Raw genomic sequence first — 24,962 nt, 5'->3', positions numbered from 1 at the left:
TTTGACTGAGAGGGAGATAGACAGCTAAGCATGTAACATCGTTTTAGAGAGAGAGAGGGGGGGGGGGGGGGGCTCATTCATTAGTACTACCCGTGCCAGCGGGAAAAAAATTAATGTGTAAAGAAAACAATATGGAAAATCAAAAAAAAAAAAAACCAAAAAACAAAAACAAAAAACAAAAAACAAAAATCACAATAAAAGGGGATGGATAATTATTCAGAAAGAAATTGTACTTTCAAGATTTATACTGAACATATTAAACTTCCAGTATCTGCATACATTCATGAATATTATAATCAATGATTACCAATGCTCTCTCTCTCTCTCTCTCTCTCTCTCTCTCTCTCTCATGATCTAATACATCTAAAATAGCCGTGTTTCGAGTTCCTCCGGAACACCCGGGATTTTTCGTATTTAGCCACGCCGGTCACGTGATATGAGCAAAATGTTCCACAGGGGTACTTCCGGTTAATTTTGTTTACACTGGTAACAAAATTGTTTTTGACAAAATATAGATTTTGCGGCACAAACTGTCGCAAATAAGATAAAGGATAGCAAGGGATATATATTTACTTGGGAAGATGTCAAAGTTTACCTTTTCCCAAACCCGGGAAAAGCGTTCAAGCAGAGGAAACGATGGCGTCATTTGTGTAGAAAACCACGAGCAGCCGAAATTGAGTGCGATTATTACATTCCGTGAAAGCTGAACCAACAAAGAAACATCATTGTTCTAGCCAGTTTCCTTATATTAACTTTTAGGAAAACCAAGAGGTTTGTACTGACTCTTAAAAATGTAATATAGACTGTTCAAAATCTTGTCAATCTTAAGAATAGGTATACTTGTACCCTCATCCACATCTGAGCAGTGTATGTATTTTACAACGGTGTTCATGTGACATTAAATAGAGAATTTCAATTATGAACTTATGGTTCAGGCTCATAAAAATTACGAAGCAATTTCACAAGGGAGTGAGGGGGGGGGGGTATATATATCTGCCAATTAAATAAAATATGAGAACACCAGATAATATATCCCTACGGATCTATACTAGAATTTTCATGATCATTTATTCAAGCTCCATACCGATGGTTCATTCACTGCAAAATTTTGAATTATATCAAAGAACATTGATCTTTTCTCCAACTTTTAATACCAATCAAGTACAGGCAATATGCATCGCTTGGAGTACTCTTTAATAGTAAATTCGAACACAAGTGATGCATATTGCCTGTGCAATCAAGGTACTTTGCATGTACATGTACATCAGATATGTACATTTCCACTCAAACCACTTATATACAAGAATGGAACCAGCTGAACATGAGCCAGGTTATATATTATGTATTTGCTCTCCTACCCCTTTGATTCAGTACTGTGTAAGGAAATATACTATTGAGTATATATATATTTTAAAAAGAATAACAAAGAACAACAATTTTCATTCATATTTCATTCAACATATATATACACAGGTTGATAACAATGGCTGATCTGCATATAATGACTGCTAGTTATTGGCTGGTATGCAGTGAAAGGGAGCTAAAAAGGAGTAAAAAGTTCATATCAGCCAGGTGAGAATTAATTTCTTCTTTTTTGTGTGTTATACATATGTAATTCTTTTCTTTTGCTGCTTCAAATCTTGTGTATTTGAAAATTTTCAGTCTAATATTTTGGCAATGTTATAGGTAGTGTGGCTTAAATAAACCAGTGTTAAGGAATATCCAGTAATGGCATGACATCATGAGAGTTTGGCATACCGACATTCAGATGATTAATGATGAAACTAAAGACCTTAAGTGAAAGGCATGGAAAATGATCCTGTTCCCATATACCTGAAAAAGAGGAGGGATGCCACAATATTGATAATAGACTTTTGTCAATTTGAGAAGCAAAGATGTAAAAAAAAAAAAAATAATAAAAAAATAATAATAATGCTGAAATTATAATTCATGTATTTGTTAAAAATACTGTTCACTGTACATACATGTATATTTTTTTTAAACTTATTTTTAAATACATGAAGTAATTCATATTAAAACTGTGAATGTATGAGTTTTCATGATTTTATTTATATTTAAGTCAATTCACCTTTTTCAAACTTTTGATGCATATGACGGATTTCCTCTGCATTGCTATATCTATCAGGCCCAGCACAATCTCTATATTTAGCTATATAGTTTTATAAAGCTATTTCAAACAGCTTCATTAAGCTAGTTTCGATTAAATTTCTTAAGTGCAATGACACATAACAATATACATGTACTTTGAACTAACCACAACACTATTTTAGGTATAGATCATATGTCATTTTAAGAATTTTCATGAAAAGAGAATTTCTTTTGTATTGATAACTGTCCACTACTTTGTGTGTGTCGAAGCTTTGATAAGTATATGATGACTTTACAATGTGGAATCTGTAACAACTTAATAATCCTAAACATTTGACAATTTTGAATCAAAATTCTTCCTAAGGTACATAGTTTAAGAAGCTTTTTTTTGTTTACAGTGTGTTGTTTCAAGTACAAGGATGAAATATTTTCACTTAGAAATTCAATTTTTATGCTTTAAAAATATATTTGATAGAAGATTTGAAATAGTTATATCAATCAATTTCAATTAGCTTTACAAAGCTATATAGCTTGATTAGCATGTTTATATAGCTAAGTATACTAGAGATTGTGCTGGACCAGTCTATGAGCACATAATTGAAATTATGTTGCTGAACGGAATAATATTACCTTAATCATGATCAGATATATATTTTGTTCAGTGATATAAATATGAGCAGTAATCACAAATACCTACTGGATTGTGAAAAGTCAATAAAATGACTACAACAATAAATAGTCATGCTAAAAATTCTTCCAATTACATGAGTATATCATTAAAAGTCGAACTCCAAAGACTTAATCTGTAACACAAGTATTAGTTGATAAATAATTATTTTCAAATTAGACAGCATATTGACTATACCCAAGTAGATAATTTTATCCTCGCCCACATATGGCTATATCATTGCACTTAGAAACCCAGTCTAATTCAATCTAAACTAGCTTTAAATAATAAAGCCATTTCAAATACCTATAATATAGCTAATCTATTACTTTTCACTGTGTATTGTCATTATCTAAATTTTATATCAATAATTATCAGGTCCAGTCCAAATACTATTTCTACCTATGTAGCTACTTATAGCTACCTAGGTATTTAAACCTACTCCAGGTAGCTATTTTAACCTACGTTTTCCTTTACTTGCATTTCGTGGCCAAACGCAGGAACGGCGCAACATGGTGTGTACCAAATTTCTTGATTCACTTATACTGACATTGAATACCACAAAAATATTGGACAAAAAATGATTACTTTCAAATTTGCATCAATAACTGCACCCACTTCCATTCTCTAGGAACTTAGGATCAAAGATACACGATAAGAAGTCTAGAATGTTTTACAAATCTTTATTAATTTTAAAGTTAACATTCATGCACTCTTACATTAAAAGTTTTTGAGTCGATTTTTCATGCAATTTCCTCTACATTTTCCACCCTCGTAAAGTATATAAATTTACACTCTGAATTTTGTCATGCACATGCACAACATAATACATAAAACGACTGACCTGTTTAAAAGATGTGTCTTAATTATTATTTATTTATATCTTTAAAAACATGTAAAAGTAGCTACTTTAAGTAGCTTTAAATACCTAGGTAGCTATTAATAGCTACGTAGGTAGAAATAGTCTTTGGAATGGACCTGGTTATATATGTTACATGTTTATGCCCATTTTGGCCCTGATTTGGTAACGTAAATTCTATTTCACATAGGCCCTAGACTGTGCTGGACCCGAGTGGACCTAATGCCTGCTTTATGAAGCAGTGCACATTGTGTTTTGTATATATATAAAATGTCGTCATAATTTTCATTTTACCTGTTTGACAGGTTTCAGTGAGTCTAATACGTTCTTTTCCTTTACCCCTCCGGTTACTAGACAGCTGGGCCTTGTGTGAGTTACACGACATGCATCGTCTTCTTCTGTTCTTGACGAAGTCTTTCGTTGTATTTCGTAGATCAATAGTAGCTTATCAAACGTTCATAAACAAATATGTACCGCATACACCCCAAACTATTAAATGTGTATTTCAATTTCATGATGATCGACAAAATTAAGCCTAGGCCTAATACACGAAGTGTCGACTGTTGGTAAACAAACAACGATAAACCGGAAGTAACCCTGTGGAACATTTTTGACGCGGCGTGACTAAACACAGAACAAACACTGTGTTCCGGATTTCTGTTTATATTGGTATTAGTCTTTTTTCATGAACTAGTTGCTTTTGACACCGAGGTTTTACATCCTTAAATATTGATTACAGGCACGTAGAATCGGAGAGGGTGCAATATGAAAGCTAGGGATTTAGCCTTGTAGCAACCTAACCACTGCGCGATTTAAGAAATTGAACTCGGAAGAGGAAATTGAGACAGTTTCGGACAACCCCCCCCAACACACACATGTACAGGTTTTCGTAATTGGACAATTTTTAAGCACCATTTTTTTTTTATCTTATTGTTTGTCAAGAATTTTACCCAAATTAACCGGCAACATACCCCTTTTCATACATTGAAAAATATAAGTAATGTTAGCACGGGGCTCTATAAAGTTCAATCTGCAGTATGGTCATACTTCGTCATTCAATAACTTATTTTAAAAAAAATGTGTGTCGGGCTAGCGGTACTATGATGTATGACTATAACAATGACCTGTGTATAACTTGTACATTCCATGCAAATTCGAAGGGGTTTTCGCCTCAGTAGAACAATTGGGGGTCAGTTAATCCGTGTATTTGAAATCAACAGACTCGTGGAAAGTGTGAAATATATTGGGTCGGCGTAAGATACCCGTGGTCTTAGACTAGATCTGATATCGCGCCGACTTAATATATTTCACACTTTTCATAAGAAGTCAAAACCCAGAATAGCTAACGTAATTTAGTTAAACTGTGACAAAGACCCTAGGAATTTGCATGGTATATACTTATTATACAAAAATCATTACATTATCCAGACACTGTCGATGAACATTTTTTTTTATATGAAAACCTCTATCAAAGTACATTGAACATAAGTCTCGGTCAAATGTAATGAACTCAGGAATTTTAAAAACAAATCATTCGATGGTTTGTATTTTTGCTTCTATTAATTATGTAATAAATTAATTCCAATTTGTTAATCAGAGAGAGAGAGAGAGAGAGAGAGAGAGAGAGAGAGAGAGAGAGATTAAATATCCCTATTACATGTTGTAAATGTATGCTTTTCACTTACTGAACATACTAATTCACATTCAAAACAGGAATTGCCTGCAAGTACGCATTATTTAAATATAAACTAAAAGAAAAAAATTCAAAACCAGGTTTTTAAAAAAAAATAATATATAGTGTTTGGTATCGTTGGAATTGGCTCAAAATGCTGAAAAACAATATAAGTATCGGGGGGGGGGGGTATTGACATTTTTTTCTTTTCTTAAAATTCCACTCTTATCATGATTATTTTGCAACTGTGTGTATTCGCAAATAACACACACCGTGGAACTAATTTTTTTTCGAGAATCTTTCGAATTTCTACAGTGGATAGTCCAGCTTTGTTTAAATTCAAAATAACTGATCGAATTCTGAGCGACAATCTACGTCCACCTTTCTTGGATGACATAGCGGAATGACTTGCACGATTCTCGGGGCGTGGCTTGAACGGTCTGCACGCTTCTGTAGGCGTGGCTACTGCATGAAACGTTTCTTGCACGGAACGATTCTTATACGAAACGGTTTGCACGCTTTGCACGGAACGGTGAACGGTCTGCACGGAACGGTGAACGGTTTGCACGAAACGAAACGATTCTTGCACGGAACGGTGAACGGTTTGCACGGAACGAAACGAAACGCTTTGGAGGTGTAGTAGTACGCTTCAGGGTCTGTATATGAGCACTTATGGTTTATTTACTAAATCAAAACTTATTACCAGCCTGGAGGCGGTCGGTTAGGAGCGGGATCAAAAGATCGATGAGGGATAAAAATCTAAATTGAAATAGTTAAGCGGAGGGGGGGGGGTGTTTAAAAACTCCCGTACGTTTCTGATATTCGACATCGATCACGCTCTAATGGGAAAAAAACAACCATCGCATAGAAAGTATATGTAAGGTTGAGCTTTTTAAATCAATAAAATAACAATAATAATAACCACGGTGAGTTGAAGTGGGAGTTAAAAACCTCCAAATAATATTACATTTTAACGTTTTAATGTTCACTTTCATTTGTGAATAAACAGTAGAAATTGTATACAGAGTGTTATTTATAGTCGTATGTTTTACTTGCGAATCGATTAATTTCAATATATATCATATTTAGTTTTGAGGAGGAGGGGGGGGGGGGGGTCTCGTGAAATCTGCGTGAATTAAGATTTTTTTTGTCAGACGTTGAACTTTTGATCTCGTCCCTTATATTATATGAAAGTTTGAATGGTAGTGTATATGGCGTGTAAAACGGTACATTTATACATATTTTGATTTATATGTTATTTATATTCAATAATCTTGTTATTCATATGCGAAAATCTTTATTTGTATTCGATAATCATGATATCTATATGCGGAAATTTTGATTTATATGCGAGAAATCTTAATATTCATATGCGAAAACTTGTATTTTACTCTACATTTGTTATTTCTAACAAGAGAAAGAGAAGCTTCCTCTACTCCTCTGGAGTACCAACACATGTGGGCGAAATATTCCATCGGCAATCGCTCACACCAGCCAGATATCACCTGGGTCCAAAATATAACAGTGAGGTTGTTCAACACGTCACTGATACTCTAGCAAGATTGTGACATTCAATTCATTTAATTTGTGACATATGTCTATATCTTTTTTTCATTGGAATGGGGGAGGGAGTACATAAGATCTAACACGCTATATATCACCGTTCTAGTCCCTGTGCTCACATGACTCTTTAGAGTAAGGAGACAATGGCGCATGTATTTCCTGAACGACCCACATTGCATAAATGCTAACTAATTCTGCGCCAAAACAGGCTCTTCTCCCACCTGCTACTAAAGTAGGGGGCAGACATTTAATGTGTATTCTCCAGATGACCATTTAAGTAGGTCAAGGATCCGTGGATATACATAGAAAATAGTCATTTCTTCATTAAGTTGGTACAGTTTATATCGTGGGACTCTCAGCTAGTTCATAAAGTTCTGTGTCACATCTACCTCCTACTAAGGGAGGGGATGCTACAGACTGATACATGTTGGAAACTGTAGGAGGGTCCACAGTTTGCTCTGTACTTGCTCTTTTAACCAGGTAGCACGCAGGAGACAGGTGAAATGCGCAGAGATCTCTCACTCCTTAGAACGTGATCACCCGTTAGGGTCCAGGCTCCTATGTCCACATAGGGCCCCCTGTGTTGCCCCTACGTTGGTCAAATTGCTCACGGCTGGTAGTGCTGTATATTTATTAAAGTTTAATTTTAGCAGAGTAGCTCCTCTAGTTAAATTTAAGATACCCGAGGTCAGGTCATGGTCAATGAAGCCAATTCTTTTATTAATTTTTGCAATTATGCATTTCACCTACAATCAATATGACTAAATCCATGCGTACATCTAGCACGTGTACATCAACATTACCAAATACGAATCTAATATTATATCGAATATAAATAACAAGGTCGCGCAAGGTACTGGTGTTACTTTCATACGTGCATAAGAAAATGCTTCCGCTGTGTTTACACAGATGCATATTTTGTGGATTATTAAAGTCTTATACATCAATGTCAAGGAACATATATAAATAATGACAATAGCTTATATAAAATATAATTTACACGCATTTCATGAGCAATAACGGAGTTATATACACGCAGATGTCGTCATTTTTCGATGTCACGCGTTACATAAAATACTCATACGCTTTATCCACACATTAATAAAATGATTGATTTTGTCCCAAATAATGTAAACATTGGTGTATGGTTGTGACATCCTTATCTAAAATCCATAAACCAATTACTTTAAACATTGAGTTCATACAATTGATATGGCGACCTTGAAAATGGAAAAGACAGTGGTGTCCCGTGTTTGTAGATAGACTGCAAATGCAAATCATCATGACCAGTAGCATGCCAAATGCAGGGGGAAGTTGACTATCCCTTGTTACATTTATATTGTACATATATCGTGGAGCACAGTGTATGTCAGTATTATATAATTCGGAGTATATCCATGAAGTATATTGATTTTATCGGTGTCCAGTGAAATGTCCTTATTCTACAAAAGCGCGCTATTTAAACAATTCTCCCATTTAACGCGAATATCTTAATGAATATAACTTACAAAAAGTACATAAAATTTACTATATAGAATATACAACATTTCATTTTATTCCGCGTCCATCTAGGAAAACGAAAAAAATAATTAATCTCCAAATAAATGTTCCATGTGATTTTGTCGCGCAATGACGCGATGTCAATGTACACAATTTACGTCTAGCTAAACGTAAAATGTTGCTATGATTTTTTTTAAATGACCTAAATTAAAATGATTTTTAAAACCAATTTGTATCTCATAGATGTGTTTTACTCTGGTTGTACTTTAGTTGGCTTTATCAAATGACAATTATATAGACAATATTTTGATGCATGTGCTTCTGCATTTATGCATATAAAAATTCAGCATTGAACAGATACACTTACGGTGTGTAAAACGTTGCAATATTATACAAATCTTGATTTATATACGAATAGAAAGGCCAAATAAAAAATATAATTCATTCGTCGGAGTAAGAAATTTGTTCAAACGGAATAGAAATTCCTTCGGACGAAATAGAAATTCGTTTAGCTAAATTAGCGATATGTTCGAACGAATTAGTAATTTGCTCAGATGAAATAGAAATTCGTTCGGACGAATTAGCAATTTGTTCGGACGAAATAGCAAACTATTTGGACAAATTAGTAATTCGTTCTTACGGAATAGAAATTCGTTCGGACAGATTAGTAACTTGTTTACACGAGTTAGCAGTGTGTTAGGGGGAATTTGTTAGTAGCTATAAGGCACTGGCAATGGTGTAGTCAAACAGTGATGGAATGGTAGCACGGAACTTAATTTGGGGCATACGGTGAAATAGGATTCAATTCCAAAATTTCCCATATAAACATGTTTTTCAAATCAAGATGGAGAGCGTAAACTACATAATCCCCGCCAACGCTAAAACAAGAGGTACTGTGAGCAGTGCTCACTAAGAATACCCCCCGCTTACCCCAATCTCCCAAAGGGTGTTGGTAATAGGTAAAACTTCAGTATTATGATCCAAAAGGTATCTAGGAACACAGCATCTCCATGCGATGAAAAAAGCCATTAAAGAATTTAAATGGAAACCATATTGCTACTTCGATGTCCAGTGTGCATGACCTTTGACCTTTTGACCCCAAAATCGATAGGGAACATCTTCATCCCATGGGTAGTCCATATGTATGATATGGTGACTGTAGGTGGAAAGAATAACCCGGAAACCATATTGCTACTTCAATGTCCAGTGCGTTTGACCTTTGACCTTTTGACCCCAAAATCGATAGGGAACATCTTCATCCCATGGGTAGTCCATATGTATGATATGGTGACTGTAGGTGGAAAGGATAACGCTTTAGAGCCCGGAAACCATATTACTACTTCGATGTCCAGTGCGCTTGACCTTTGACCATTTGACCCCAAAATCGATAGGGAACATCTTAATCCCATGGGTAGTCCATATATATTATATGGTGACGGTAGGTGGAAAGGATAATGCTTTAGAGTCCGGAAACCATTCCGTCTACAGACGGACGGACGGACGGACGGACAGACAGACGGATAACCTGATTCCAGTATACCCCCCCCCCACAACTTGTTGCGGGAGGTATAATAACAAGCTGAAAAATGGCGGGAATCCTACTTTGGTTCCCCGCCCCTATCACTAAATCTAGCCTGACGTCAAATCAGCTGAGGTCGAAAGGAGTGACTGCATTCTCTCACTAGACGGCGCTCCAACATTGTAGTGTATTAGCGGCTTGTAAATTTACCCGAAAACACCCAAAAATACCCAAGAACACCCCAAAGCACAATGAAAAGACCCAAAAACACAATTTAAAATAAAATATTGGTTAAAACTATGTTATTTACGCAGAAAACTGAACAATTTCGTCGTATATTATTTGAAATGGTATCAATATACATAAAAGAGTTATTTCAAGATCGATAACTCGGTTAATTTTTAGTGATTGTGTCGTACACTTGAAGATACTCGTAGTGGGTCCTCTAGTACAGTCCCCCTCCCATTTTTTTTATAACGATCAGTTTTTCCTTGTTATTTATATTGACTGCCTGCTTTCTATTGTCTATAGATATCTATTCCATGTCATTTTAAACTGCGTTTTTTAAAATTTATTTTAGCTCCGGTTTTTTAACGCTGTTCGTGTGTAAATAGACATGAAGTTTGTGTGTGAATAGACATGAAGTTCGCTTGTAAATAGACATGAAGTTCGCGTGTAAATATACATGAAGTTCTCGTGTAAATAGACATGAAGTTCTCGTGTAAATACACATGAATAGACATGAAGTTCGTGTGTAAATAGACATGAAGTTTGTGTGTGAATAGACATGAAGTTCGCGTGTAAATATACATGAAGTTCGTGTGTAAATAGACATAAAGTTCTCATGTAAATAGACATGAAGTTCGCTTGTAAATAGACATGAAGTTCTCGTGTGAATAGACATGAAGTTCGTGTATAAATAGACATAAGTTCGCTTGTAAATAGACATGAAGTTCGCTTGTAAATAGACATGAAGTTCGCTTGTAAATATACATGAAGTTCGCGTGTAAATAGACATGAAGTTCACGTGTAAATAGACATGAAGTTTGTGTGTTAATAGACATGAAGTTCTCGTGTAAATAGACATCAAGTTCGTGTGTAAATAGACATGAAGTTCTCGTGTGAATATACATGAATAGACATGAAGTTCGTGTGTAAATAGACATGAAGTTCTCGTGTAAATAGACATGAAGTTCACTTGTAAATAGACATGAAGTTCTCATGTGAATAGACATGAAGTTCGTGTATAAATAGACATGAAGTTCGCTTGTAAATAGACATGAAGTTCGCTTGTAAATAGACATGAAGTTCTCATGTGAATAGACACGAAGTTCGTGTATAATTAGACATGAAGTTCTCGTGTAAATAGACATGAAGTTCGTGTGTAAATATACATGAAGTTCGCTTGTAAATAGACATGAAGTTCGCTTGTAAATAGAGATGAAGTTCTCGTGTGAATAGACATGAAGTTCATAAACACTATAGAACAAGTTTGGCCCCGCCTGGGGTCAGAACCCCTACCCAGAGGATCATGAAATTTACAATTTTTGTAGGTCTTCCGGCTTTACTTCACAATGCATGAAGTTTTTCTTATATATGTGTGGTTCTTGAGAAGATTATTAAAAATTTGTCATTTTGGGACAGTTTTTGCACCACCCCCAAGGGAATCCTGAAATTTACAATTTATGTTCACTTTGTTCCAAATATGTTTCATATCAAATTTGAAAAGAATTGGAATGATAGTTATTAAGAAGTTAAAAATGTCTATTGTTCACATATTTAATAACTGACCATTTTGGCCCCACCCCGATACCAAAACTCCTATCCCTGAGATCATCAAATTTACAATGAAAAATAGTGTGACCTGAGTTTACTTAAAAAATTCAAAGGGTCGTTAAACAATACACAATTCATGATATGATCTTTGACCTTGACCTTCAGAAAACAGCAACATGATGTAATATTTTTCATGAGCATGATTTTTAAAATTTAAAAACCTTATGATTATATATGATTATCAACGTGACTCAGGTGAGCGATGTGGCCCGTGGACGTCTTGTGATATAGTATGCTACGGTTCCCTCATCTCTCATATTAACACGAAAAACCGATGTGTTCATCAAAGTAAATATATTTGTAAGAAAGATAACTCTGGAATGTCTTTATCCGTTGCGGATGTAAATTCGTGGGTGAGGGGTACTCACGAATTCCACGAAAATTGAGCCACCACGAATTCTAATGAGTCCACAGTAGATCCTCAGTACCCTCTGCTTGTCGTACGAGGCGACTAAATGGGGCGCTCCTTTGGATAAGACCACAAAACCTGAGGCCCCGTGTCACAGCAGGTGTGACACAATAAAGATCCCTCCCTGCTCAAAGGCCATAAGTGCCGAACATGGGTCTAAATTGTGCAGCCATTCATCAGCATTGATAACATGACATCTCCATTTGAATAAAAATAAACGAGACGTTAAAGAATACACAATTCATTAATGATATTTGACCTTGACCTCAATAAAGCAGCAACGTAATATTTTTCCTGAGCATAATGATTTTTAAAGAAATTTAAAAATCACATTAGAGCCAACGTGACTCAGGTGAGCGATGTATTCCATTGAGGTCTTGTTATATAGTGCATGCTATGGTTCCCTCATCTCTCATATCAACGACCTATTAACATCAACAACCATCTCTCATATCAACGACCTATTAACATCAACAACCATCTCTCATATCAACGACCTATTAACACCAACAACCATCTCTCATATCAACGACCTATTAACATCAACAACCATCTCTCATATCAACGACCTATTAACATCAACAACCATCTCTCATATCAACGACCTATTAACACCAACAACCATCTCTCATATCAACGACATATTAACACCAACAACCATCTCTCATATCAACGACCTATTAACACCAACAACCATCTCTCATATCAACGACCTATTAACATCAACAACCATCTCTCATATCAATGACCTATTAACATCAACAACCATCTCTCATATCAACGACCTATTAACATCAACAACCATCTCTCATATCAACGACCTATTAACATCAACAACCATCTCTCATATCAATGACCTATTAACATCAACAACCGAGATGTTAATGTCTATCCCTGTAACGGCATATCAACATCAAAAATCCATGTGTTAATAAAAGTTGTTGGACTTGTTTGTTAATTGTCCTAAATGAAAGTTTCAACATATAGCATTTGACCTAATTTTTATGTCACAGTTTTACCCTGAAAACTCCTATATATCTTATTTACTTTTTGGCCAAATGTAATGTTTTTATGGAATGATATATATTTTACTGCGTTATATCATAATATAAAAGTAATTGCGAACTATTTGATTCACAGATAAGTTCTTGGGGGTGTGATTTCACAATTTTCATGTTTAGAAAAAAATGAAATTGTCATTCAAATCAGGAATAATTACAGAACGAACGGGAGTGAGTTATAATCTCTGGTCATGAATTTACAAATTACACAAAAATTCTATGAAAATATATGATTTAATATTTCTTAAAAATGACCATACATCACATCGAGTTGAAATGAAAATGTAATCAGTGTCCACCATCACTAGATGAGGAAATGTAATCAATGTCCACCATTACTAGATGAGGAAATGTAATCAGTGTCCACCATCACTAGATGCAGAAATGTAATCAGTGTCCACCTTCACTAGATGAGGAAATGTAATCAATATTCAACATCACTAGATGAGAAAATGTAATCGATGTCCACCATCACTAGTTGAGAAAATGTAATTGATGTCCATCATTACTAGATGAGGAAATGTAATCAGTGTCCACCATCACTAGATGAGGAAATGCAATCAATGTCCACCATCACTAGATGAGGAAATGTAATCAATGTCAACCATCACTAGATGAGGAAATTGTAATCAATGTCCACCATCACTAGATGAGGAAATGTAATCAATGTCCTCCATCACTAGATGAGGGAATGTAATCAGTGTCCACCATCAGTAGATGGAGAAATGTAATCAATGTCCATCATCACTAGATGAGGAAATGTAGATCAGATTTAATGGCTGAAGGAAGGGTAATGGTAATCGTATGTCATCTGTAAAACATGAAATAACATTATTAAGTTATTTCTGTAAATTTGCGAGGAAACACTTTTCTCAAGAGGTAATATTTACATTTATATATATATACAAGAGTTAAAAATGTTGCGTTTCAATACGCGTAAAAATACATTAAAATTTGAAGTTGATGTTTTGTTCATTTTCATATTAAAATTTTGATACAATTTCAAAGCCATATTTCACTTTAAGATTATGTGTAATCACTGAGAACAATTAATTCGTACATCTACACCAGAATACACCGCTGCCAAAATGATTTAGGGTAAGATTTTTTGCTGGTACTCTCGTCATCAGAGTAAGATTTTCCACTGGCATCCTCGTCATCAGATTTTCCCCTGGCGTCCTCGTCATCAGATTTTCCCCTGGCGTCCTCGTCATCAGAGTCAGATTTTCCCCTGGTGTCCTCGTCATCAGAGTAAGATTTCCCCCTGGCGTCCTCGTCATCAGTGTCAGATTTTCCCCTGGCGTCCTCGTCATCAGTGTCAGATTTTCCCCTGGCGTCCTTGTCATCAGCGTCAGATTTTCCGCTAGCATCCTTATCTTCAGTGTCAAATTTTCCCCATGCGTCCTCGTCATCAGAGTCAGATTTTCCCCTGGTGTCCTCGTCATCAGAGTAAGATTTCCCCCTGGCGTCCTCGTCATCAGTGTCAGATTTCCCCCTGGAGTCCTCGTCATCAGTGTCAGATTCTTCTCTGGTGTCCTCTTCTTCACTGTCTGGATAGTCTAAGGGTATAAAAAACACAGAAGGTAATTCATTACATATCCTACATCAAAAGCCAACTCGGTCATCCAAGTATCAATACTTCAAAAGAAAAATGATCACTAGCAATCTTATTGAATTTTCTCTATAACTGAGGCAGAGGTTAAGCATATAACCCTGTAGAATTGGGCCTAGCCTACCATGGGCAACATCAATTCTATATTGATTAATGTAATTAACGATTGATCAATCATTTAAATTCAATCATGTAATCACATTCATCACACATTACATGACATGACAGGATTCAAGGCTATAAGCCTAAGGGTCACATTGCTCACTTGATCAGACAGTAGCTTTTTCTTCTTGATTTATAACAAAAAATCATTACTGTGCATCAATTCATATTGGTCATGTAGGAGTTTAATTCAATTCACATCCACACTACTGTAGAATAATAATTGTATAGTGAGAAGATTTATTTTGTAGCACATGACATTCTCCTGGGGCCAGTGTACCCACTTATTGCATTACAAATGCACAGTGCTACATATGTATCACTAGCTGTACATGAATCTTAACAATGTATTCCAGTTGACCTTTGCCCTTTGCAATCAAAATTTCTTAGTGACAATTGGGATGACAATGTATCTAACTGGAAAATTCAGAAATCATCATTCTTGAACCAAGGGCATTATATTAAATCAAGTCAAAAATGTTGATTGCATCCGTAATTAGTTATATATATCAAGTTTTACCTTCATATTCACAAAATACACCAAAACCAACAACACCCAACATCGAAAGTGTCGGATTGAATAGTAGGTCAAATGAATAAGGATATAAAATGCACAAAAATGACCAACAGCACAAACAACAGTGAATTGTCAAATTCTCGGATAGACCTCTCCCTTTCTCAGGACGATAGAATTTCTTCATAAAAATGGGTCAAAGACTCAATTGGCCGGGTTGCAATATTTAGAGTAAATAATTTGGGTAGGGATTTATTTGGTGGTAGTTATCTGGAGGACTGTTATGATTTGTTATGGCCTTAGTGTTGAAGGAGGCAGAATTGTAAAGTAAATTATCAAAACGAGTTTTGACGAGTGGAAAAAATGTTAGTTCCGTATCGGTAACGTGAGCGGACACGATTGTTTTCGGATACAGGGACGGATTTTTGTCTTGTAAAAATGCCGATATATATAAACAAGAGGCCCAGGGGCCTTATAGGTCACCTGAGTATCATGTAACAACCTTCCAATGTTTGAATTAGGTTTGTGTTTAAATATAAACATTTTACTTTTGGATGGAAGAAACATTGAATAGCTATGTGGTCAACCCCGCCTTTGCACCAGAACCCCTCACCCAGGGGCCATAAATTTCAGTTTTGAAAGAAGCATCCTTGATCATCATTATCATACTATTAGTTTGTCTACTTAATACCCAGCAGCAGAGGAGAAGATTTTCAAAGAAATAAAATGCATTTTCACTATATGATCAATAGGGCCCATCCCTAATACCAGAACCCCTGACCAAGGGGCCATGAATTTCACAATTTTGAAAGAGGCATCCTTGCTCATCATAACCATGCTATTGGTTTGTCTACTTAATACCCATGGACAGAGAAGAAGATTTTCAAAGAAATAATGCATTTTCACTATATGACTTATAGAGCCCCACCCTAGCACCAGAACCCCTGATCCAGGGGCCATGAATTTCAAAAAAAATTTAACAAGAGGTACTGTGTGCAATGCTCACTAAGAATACCCCCCACTAACCCCAATCTCCCAAAGGGTGTTGGTAATAGGTATAAACTACCTTTTCTCTGAGTGTTGCTACTTCGATGTCCAGTGCACATGATCTTTGACCTTTTGACCCCAAAATCAATAGGGAACATCTTCATCCCATGGGTAGTCCATATGTATGATATGGTGACTAGGTGGAAAGAATAACGCTTTAGAGCCCGGAAACCATATTGTTACTTCAATGTCCAGTGCACGTGACCTTTGACCATTTGACCCCAAAATCGATGGGGAACATCTTCATCCCATGGGTAGTCCATATATATGATATGGTGACGGTAGGTGGAAAGGATAATGCTTTAGAGCCCGGAAACCATTGCGTCTACAGACGGACGGACGGACAACCCGATTCCAGTATACCCCCCCCCCCACAACTTGTTGCGGGGGGTATAAAGAGGCATCCTTGCTCATCATTACCATGCTATTAGTTTGTCTACTTAATACCCAGAGACAGAGAAGATTTTCAAAGAATTTCTACATTTTCACTATATGACCAATAGAGCCCCACCCTAACACAAGAACCCCTGCCCCAGGGGCCATGAATTTCACAATTTTGGTAGAGGGCTCAACGCTCATTATAATTATGCCCACAGTTTGGCTTCTTGATGTCCAGGAGTAAAGAAGATTTTTTAAAATTACACTCATTTTGATGGTTTTTGCCCCACCCCTCAGGCCCCAGGGGGGCAGGGACCACGAATTTCACAATTTATGTTCCCCTCCACCCACAGATGCTATATGCCAAAATTGGTTCAAGGGTTTCAGAGAAGAAGCTGAAAATGTTCAAATGTTAACGCACGACGACGGACAAAAACAGATAGCAATAGGTCACCTGAATGAATTCAGGTGACCTAAAAAAAACACATCACATATTGCCGCAGGGCTTTTATTGATTAATAAAAAAACACGATACAGTGCTCCAAGTCGCATCTGCTATCAGGTCGCATTATGGCGACCTAAAAATATTTCTGGTCGCCATTTTCAAATTTCTAGTTGCCATGTTCAAAATTTCTACTCGCCATAGTAAAAGCGTTTGTAAATATAAGACTTACAAGGTTTTTTTTAAAATATGAATATCTTGCAAGTAAAAAATCAACACCATGTATACATTTTTTTTCTTTATATTTTGAAACTGAATAGAAATGTACTGTGAAAAATGCTGGATACTAACAAGTCAAGAATTTACTCTGGCAAAAGTTGTATTGCATTGGTTCATCCTGTATATTTTACAGTTCGCTTCTGGAGAAGAAACCCAGCATTCTACACAAGGATTTGCTTTAAAGTTATCAATAAGTGGGCCTTCACTGCTTATTATGTTATGCGAATAAGATTAAGAGCTCCTAGTTTTGTTGGATCTTTTGCTGAACAATTGGTACCAGCATCAACAAGAGGCCCATGGGCCACATCGCGCACCTAAGTCACCTTGGTCCATATCAGAAGATTTTCCATATCTATTTGCATGTAAAACCGTAGTCCCTATTATGGCCCCAAACCTACCTCTGGAGGCCATGGTTTTTGCAAACTTGAATCTACACTATGTCAGAAAGCTTTCATGTAAATATGAACTTCTTTGGCCCAATGGTTCTTGAGAAGAAGATTTTTAAAGATTTTCCCTATATATTTGTATGTAAAACTTTGATCCCCTATTGTGGCCCCATCCTACCCCAGGGGGGGCATGATTTCAACAAACCTGAATCTGAACTATATCAGAAAGCTTTCATATAAATCTCAGCTTTTCTGGCTCAGTGGTTCTTGAGAAGAAGATTTTAAAAGATTTTTCCTATAAATTTGTATGTAAAACTTTGATGCCCCCTTAAGGCCCCATTCAATCCCCGGGGTCCATGATTTTAACGAACTTGAATCTGCACTATATCAAAAAAAACAAAAACAAAAAAAAAAACAAAAAAAAAAAACTTTGACCCCCTATTGTGGCCCCATCCGACCCCCGGGGGCCATGATTTTAACAATTTAGAATCTGCATTATATAAGGAAGCTTTCATATAAATCTCAGCTTTTGTGGCTCTGTGGTTCTTGAGGAGAAGATTTTTAAAGATTTTCCCTATATATTTGTATGAAAAACTTTGACCCCCTATTGTTGCCCCATCCGACCCCCGGGGGCCATGATTTTAACAATTTAGAATCTGCACTACCTAATAAAGCTTATCTATAAATTTCATCTTTTCTAGCCCAGTGGTTCTTGAGAAGAAGATTTTTTAATGACCCTACCCTATTTTTACCTTTTCTTGATTATCTCCCCTTGGAATGTGGCCTGGCCCTTTATTTTAACAATTTAGAATTCCCTTTACCTAAGGATGTTTTGTGTCAACTTTGGTTGAAATTGGCCCAGTGGTTGTTGAGAAGAAGTTGAAAATGTTAAAAGTTTACAGACGGACGGACAGACGGACGGACGGACGGACAGACGGACGCCGGAATACGGGTGATCAGAAAAGCTCACTTGAGCTTTCAGCTCAGGTGAGCTAATAAAAACACTACATCCCGAGTTTGATTGTCTTTGAAAATTAACAGCAACAGTTGCCCCGCTCGACTTACTGCTAATAATGCAGTCACGGACAACATGTCTCTTACTGTTACCGTGAATAGTCACATTTCCACGTTTGAAAGATGTACACTCGGTCGTGGCGAAATAGGACAATGGATGTCTAGAAATTGTGGACGTTGCAGGCTTATTGGCCTCACAAATTCTGCAAAACATTTTGGGTTCTTCCTTTACTTTTGCATTTCTCTTTAGACATTGCTACGCCATCTTTTGATGCAGAACTTTCCCTGTGTGATTCTTGAATTTCTTTGTTACATATACAAGGCTGAGGCTTCTGTTTTTTACTATTGATAAATCCAAAGTGCTCTAAACCTCGTTTTCCCGCCATCTTGATTGTTTTGACCGATACTAAAAATATTTATTCAGACTTCCGATCACGATTCTAAAATTTTACTGGTTGCCCAAATTTTCTTCACTCGCGAAAATGCGACTTAATCATAATCTCTAGTCGCAAAATTGATTTTCTGGTTGCAAATGCGACCGTTTTACTCGCAACTTGGAGCACTGACTGATATATGTAATATTATGTAATAATAACTAAAATGAACAATAACTTCAGGTGCTTGAATTGTATATGATTATATGATAATGAAACAGAATTTCTCTATTTATATTGCAAATTTACAACTCATGCCCAGAAAATTTGACATTCATATATAATTGAATTTTTCCTCAGAGGTAGTGCAACTAAATTTAACCACAAAAGATAATCTCACTTAACTTTTTCAAATTGAACTCTATTTTTAGTAACAACTTTTTGCTGTAGTGCCCATATTCGACAAAGATTAGACTTCAAAAAACTTCTTTGGAACATTGCTTCCCGATTTCACAACAATCCGAAAATCTAAATGACTTTAACTAAAGAACATTGTCTACAGTTGACATCAGCCTCCAAACCTAAAAAAAACATGCTAACAAAAGTCAGATTTTGATCTGGTGAAGAACAAGAAGCCCATGGGCAACATGGCTTACCGGACTCACATTGACTCATATTTTAAGATTTTTTCCTATATATATGCATGTAAAACTTTGATCCCTATTGTGAAGGGCTGTCATAGATCCAAAAAATTTGAGGTCGGGTCGGTTCTAGATTTTTAAATTCAGATTCGGATATATCAGTTTTGGTTTACATAACTTGTTTTAACACAATAATTACTCGGGGACGTGGACTGAGGTTTAGACTCGACAACCATGGTACTCGACACAGTATTGTCACTTCTCGTTTCCATTCCATGTTTTCAATATTTTGTCATTGACGATGTCGAACCTGTGGCGTATTTTCAATGCGTTTGACATATCTTACATACTGTCATTGTTTATAGTTCTGTCCAAAATGCCATCATCTTACCAATGGTCAAAATATAGCCACCTTTAGGATTTTGACAACATTTCGTTTCAACGGATTTCTAATATTGATTTTATTTTAAAAAGCAAACCCGAACCGAAATACAAAAAAAAAATGGAACCGAACCCAACCCAAACAACACAACCCGCATGGTTTTTGGTTAATTTGGGTACCCGTTGCAGCCCTACTATTGTGGCCCCAACCTACTCCCACGGCCATGATTTTTTTTCCAAAATCGAATCTGGACTATGTCAGGAAGCTTTCATGTGAATGTAAACTTTTCTGGCCCAGTGATTTTTCAGAAGATTTTTAATGATTTTCTGTGTGTGTGTGTGTGTGTGTGTGTGTGTGTGAATTAACATATTGTCACCACAGTTTACCCTCGGGACCATAATTTCAACAAATTTCAATCTGCACTATGTTACTAAATAGTAAGCTTTCATGTAAATTTCCACTCTCTTGGTCTAGTAGTTTTTGAGAAGATTTTTAAACATTTTTACTATTTATTTCTATGTAAAACTTTGACCCCCTCCCCCCTTGTGGCCCAATCCTGCCCCGGGGACCATGCTTTTTACAAACTAGAATCTGCCCAAGGTCAGGAAGCTTTCATATAAATTTCTACTTTCCTGTCCCAGTAGTTTTTGAGAAGATTTTTAAATATTTTTCCAAAATATTTGCATGTAAAATTTTCATCCCATATTGTGGCCCAATCCAACCTCCCAGGGTCCATAATTTTAACAAACTTGAATCTGCACTATGCCAGGAAACATTCCAGTAAATATCAGCTTTTCTGGCCCAGTGGTTCTTGAGAAGATTGTTAAATGGCCCCACCTTATTTCTGCATTTTTGTGATTATCTCCCCCTTTGAAAAGGACATGGCCCTTCATTAGAACAAACCTGAAAGCCCTTCACACAAGGATGCTTTTGGCCAAGTTTGCTTGAAATTGGCCTAGCGGCTCTGGAAAAAAAATCCAAAATGTATAAAGTTTAAACAGACGGACAGGCAGACAAACTACGGACAACAAGTGATCAGAAAAGTTCACGAGAGTTTTCAGCTAAGGTGAGCTAAAAACCTAACTGCAAACTTATTCCCTTCATTTCCACATGTTTGGATCCCATTTACCCAAGGCTGTTCTGTACTAAGTTTGATTGAAACCCAGTGGTTCTGGAGACGAGGTTGAAAATGTGTAAAGTTTAGAGACGGACTGATATATGACAGAGAACGGGTGATCAGAAAACCTCACTTAAGTTCATGTGAACTAACAAGAGGCCCACAGGTCTTAACAGTCACCTAAATATTAAAACCCAAACGCAACCAATACATGCGCGGTTTGGCACACACCTTTGTATACCCCCAGATAAGTATGGGGAGCAAACTATAAGAAGTTTGAGAGAAGCCATTTGATATCCAATCCATATAATTTCGTTGCTTATCATTCCTTAGCTGCTGTTAGAACAAGAAAGATGTCAGGTGAGACTTTAACTTTCATTATAAATACTATGATGTTGTTTGAAAAAGTAATGTGTGTGATATATAAAGCAGAATAATAAATCATACAATGGGCCGGCATGTCTCAGTTAAAAAAAAAATGGGCTGAAACGTCTGGACCGAAGTGACGATATATAAAAACCAAAGAAATTGATCCATGAATGTTGTTATTTTTGAAATTTGGGCCTAAATGTCACTGGGCCGAAGTGTCAATTTACTATAATGTGGAAACGCAATAAGGGTGATGTTGGCAAAATGAACAAGATGTGTTTGTGAAACACAAATGCCCCCAATAATGGCCAATTCCGAAGATGGCCAAGGTCACAATAGCAAATATCTTGGTACCAGTAAAAAGATCTTGTCAAAAGAAATGCTCATGTACAATATGAAAGTTCTAATCTTTACCATTTAGAAGTTATGACCAATGTAAAAAAATAATTAAAAAGTAGGTCAAATGTCAAGGTCAAAAGTTCAATACCAACGGAAAGGTCTTGTAACAAGGACTACTCATGTGAAATATCAAAGCACTATCTCTTACTGTTTAAAAGTTATTAGCAAGGTTAAAGTTTTCAAAAAGTAGGTCAAACTCCATTGTCAACATCACAGGGTCAAAAATGTTTGTACCCACGGAAAGGTCTTGTCAAAATGAATACTCATGTGAAATATCAAATCTCTATCACTTACTGTTCAAAAGTTATTTGCAAAGTTAAAGTTTTCAAAAAGTAGGTTAAACTCCAAGGTCAAGGCCATGGGGTCAAAAATGTTGGTACCCACGGAAAGGTCTTGTCACAAGGAATACTCATGTGAAATATTAAAGCTCTATCTCTTATTGTTTAAAAGTTGTTAGCAAGGTTAAAGTTTTCAAAAAGTAGGTCAAACTCCAAGGTCAAAGGGTCCAAAATGTTGGTACCCATGGAAAGGTCTTGTCACAAGGAATACTCATGTGAAATATCAAAGCTCTATCACTTATTATTCAAAAGTTATTAGCAAGGTTAAAGTTTCAGGCAGAATGACAGAAAGGATATCCCCCCCCCCCCCCGTGAAAAATAATCACTATATACTCCCAAAGGCTACATGAAATCTAGAAAAAAATTCCTACTCTGAATATCTAAGCAGCAAGCTATATTTTAACATTCAGCAAAAGTATAAAACAAGATGTGTTCTTACAACTTCAATGCCCTCATCAGTGCATACACTGATGAAATGCTTCATATGATATAATAGGTGTATTAAGATTAAAACATTAAAATATAATTATGACTAATTTGGACCCATCCTAGAATAAAAACCCTGGGTTGTGAAATTTACCATTTTTTGTTCATCTTTTTTTCTGCTATTCCTTGGTATGCAGATTTTATACAGTTTTATACAGTATCAGCAAACTTACATATATATATATAAACACTATAATACTAAGATTAAACCCACCCTGGGGTCAAAATCCCTACCCTGGGGATCAAGAAATTGACAATTTTGGTAGATGCCTTCCTGCTTTACATCTTAGTGCATTTAGTTTTACTTGAACATGTGCCGTTCTAAAAAAAGATTTTGAAAATGGGTCAATTTTGGGCAGTTTTTGTCCTGCCCCCAAGGCCCCAGGAGTCCAGAAATCCTGAAATTGACAATTTATGTCTCCCTTTTTTCAAAGATGCTTCATACCAAATTTTGAGGGGAAAAAATTGGAATTATAGTTATCAAGAAGAAGTTAAAAATGTATATTGTTCACACATTTAATACCTGACAATATTGGCCCCACCCTGATACTAAAACCCCTACCCCTGGATCATCAAATTTACAATAATAGTAAAGGACTACTTGTTCTTTCTAGATATCCAATTAGTTTTAATTTAGTATCAATAGCACTAAAGAAGATGTTATTTAAGTGTTTTGCACATAAACTCTACATAGTAAGTTTGGCCCCACCCTGCAGTCAGAACCGCTGGCCTACCCTGGGAATCATGAAATTTACAACTTTGATTGAAGCCTTCCTGCTCTACATTTCCATGCATTTAGTTTTTTGTAAAGTTTTTGCCCTACCCAAAAACCCCAGGGATGCTGGAGTCCTAAGATTTACAACTTATGTCCCCCTTGTCCCAAAGCTGTTTCATACCAAATTTAAAAAAGAATTGGACTGGTAGTTATCAAGAAGTTAAAAATGTTCAATCGTTAACGAATGACGGACGACCCATGACGGCGGACGACAATCATATTTGCAAAAAGTCACCTGACTTAACTCAGATGACCTAATAAAGTGAGTCACTGCGTACACAAATTCTTTAATAATTTTTTGTTATATATATATTTTTTTATTTTAATTCAATTTTATATTTTTGTTTATAGCTATCAGATTTGAATATATAGGGATAGTTTGCTTCCTGTACCACAGTATATACCGACTCCAGAAAAATACTGGTACACCAGTATACCGATAATACTGTGCACCCGCTAAAATTGTATTATTCAATGAATCATATAGTGAAAATTAGCACTGTTACAGAAATAATTTTGAACCTTGGGTGTATATATATATATATATATATATATATATATATATATATATATATATAAGGGGCAAAATCAAGAGATCAATAAGAAATCTTGTTTCAAGTACCATACTTGATTACACAATTTCTAATGCAAGTGGCACAAATCTTTGATAAATCTACATTTAAAGTCACATGAACACTTTCATTTTGAAATAACCAGTAGGAACACTCTAACATTAGTATTTGACAACAATCAGTGTTTTTGGAGGGGGGAGGGGGAGGGGGAGGCATTCATCAAAATCTGTGAATTTACTCATTAATCAGATCTGTAAGCTATAGAACCCCTAAAATCATCAGACCTATTCAACACAGAGACTGGGTGTAATGTACATGTTAAATGTTAAACAGTACACAATGTAGATTTTGTCCACACCTGCTGCAGAAATTAACGCCATTCTACAGAAATACACAACATTTTACAGAAATACACAACATTTTACAGAAATATACAACATGTCACAAGCCAGAGCTGTGTTGATATCACTGATATTTACA

The 24,962-nt window shown here is 36.0% G+C and overlaps 1 protein-coding gene and 1 long non-coding RNA gene across 12 annotated transcripts in view; both read right to left on the bottom strand.

Annotated features, from left to right (window-relative positions):
- Positions 1 to 1,436: 1,436 nt before the first annotated feature.
- LOC130050817 (uncharacterized) lies at positions 1,437 to 4,228 on the bottom strand. The gene is made up of 2 exons (XR_008799082.1): positions 3,930 to 4,228; positions 1,437 to 1,833 (listed from the first exon to the last, which is right to left on the bottom strand). It is a non-coding gene; the product is annotated as an uncharacterized LOC130050817 (long non-coding RNA).
- A 9,182-nt stretch (positions 4,229 to 13,410) lies between these two features.
- Positions 13,411 to 24,962, bottom strand: part of LOC125648763 (E3 ubiquitin-protein ligase TRIM71-like) — a 157,135-nt gene continuing 145,583 nt past the window's right edge. For all 11 annotated transcript variants that reach the window (XM_056151526.1, XM_056151530.1, XM_056151532.1 and 8 more), the window contains 2 exons: positions 14,256 to 14,754; positions 13,411 to 14,006 (listed from right to left, as the gene is read on the bottom strand). In XM_056151526.1, coding sequence (XP_056007501.1) covers positions 14,258 to 14,754 — 497 coding nt within the window. In that variant the 3' untranslated portion in view covers positions 13,411 to 14,006; positions 14,256 to 14,257. The remainder of the gene's footprint in view (positions 14,007 to 14,255; positions 14,755 to 24,962) is intronic.

Source organism: Ostrea edulis, chromosome 10 (genome assembly GCF_947568905.1).
Source record: "Ostrea edulis chromosome 10, xbOstEdul1.1, whole genome shotgun sequence".
NCBI classification, from domain to species: Eukaryota; Metazoa; Mollusca; class Bivalvia; order Ostreida; family Ostreidae; genus Ostrea; species Ostrea edulis.
This window is presented reverse-complemented; position numbering and strand designations above follow the sequence as displayed.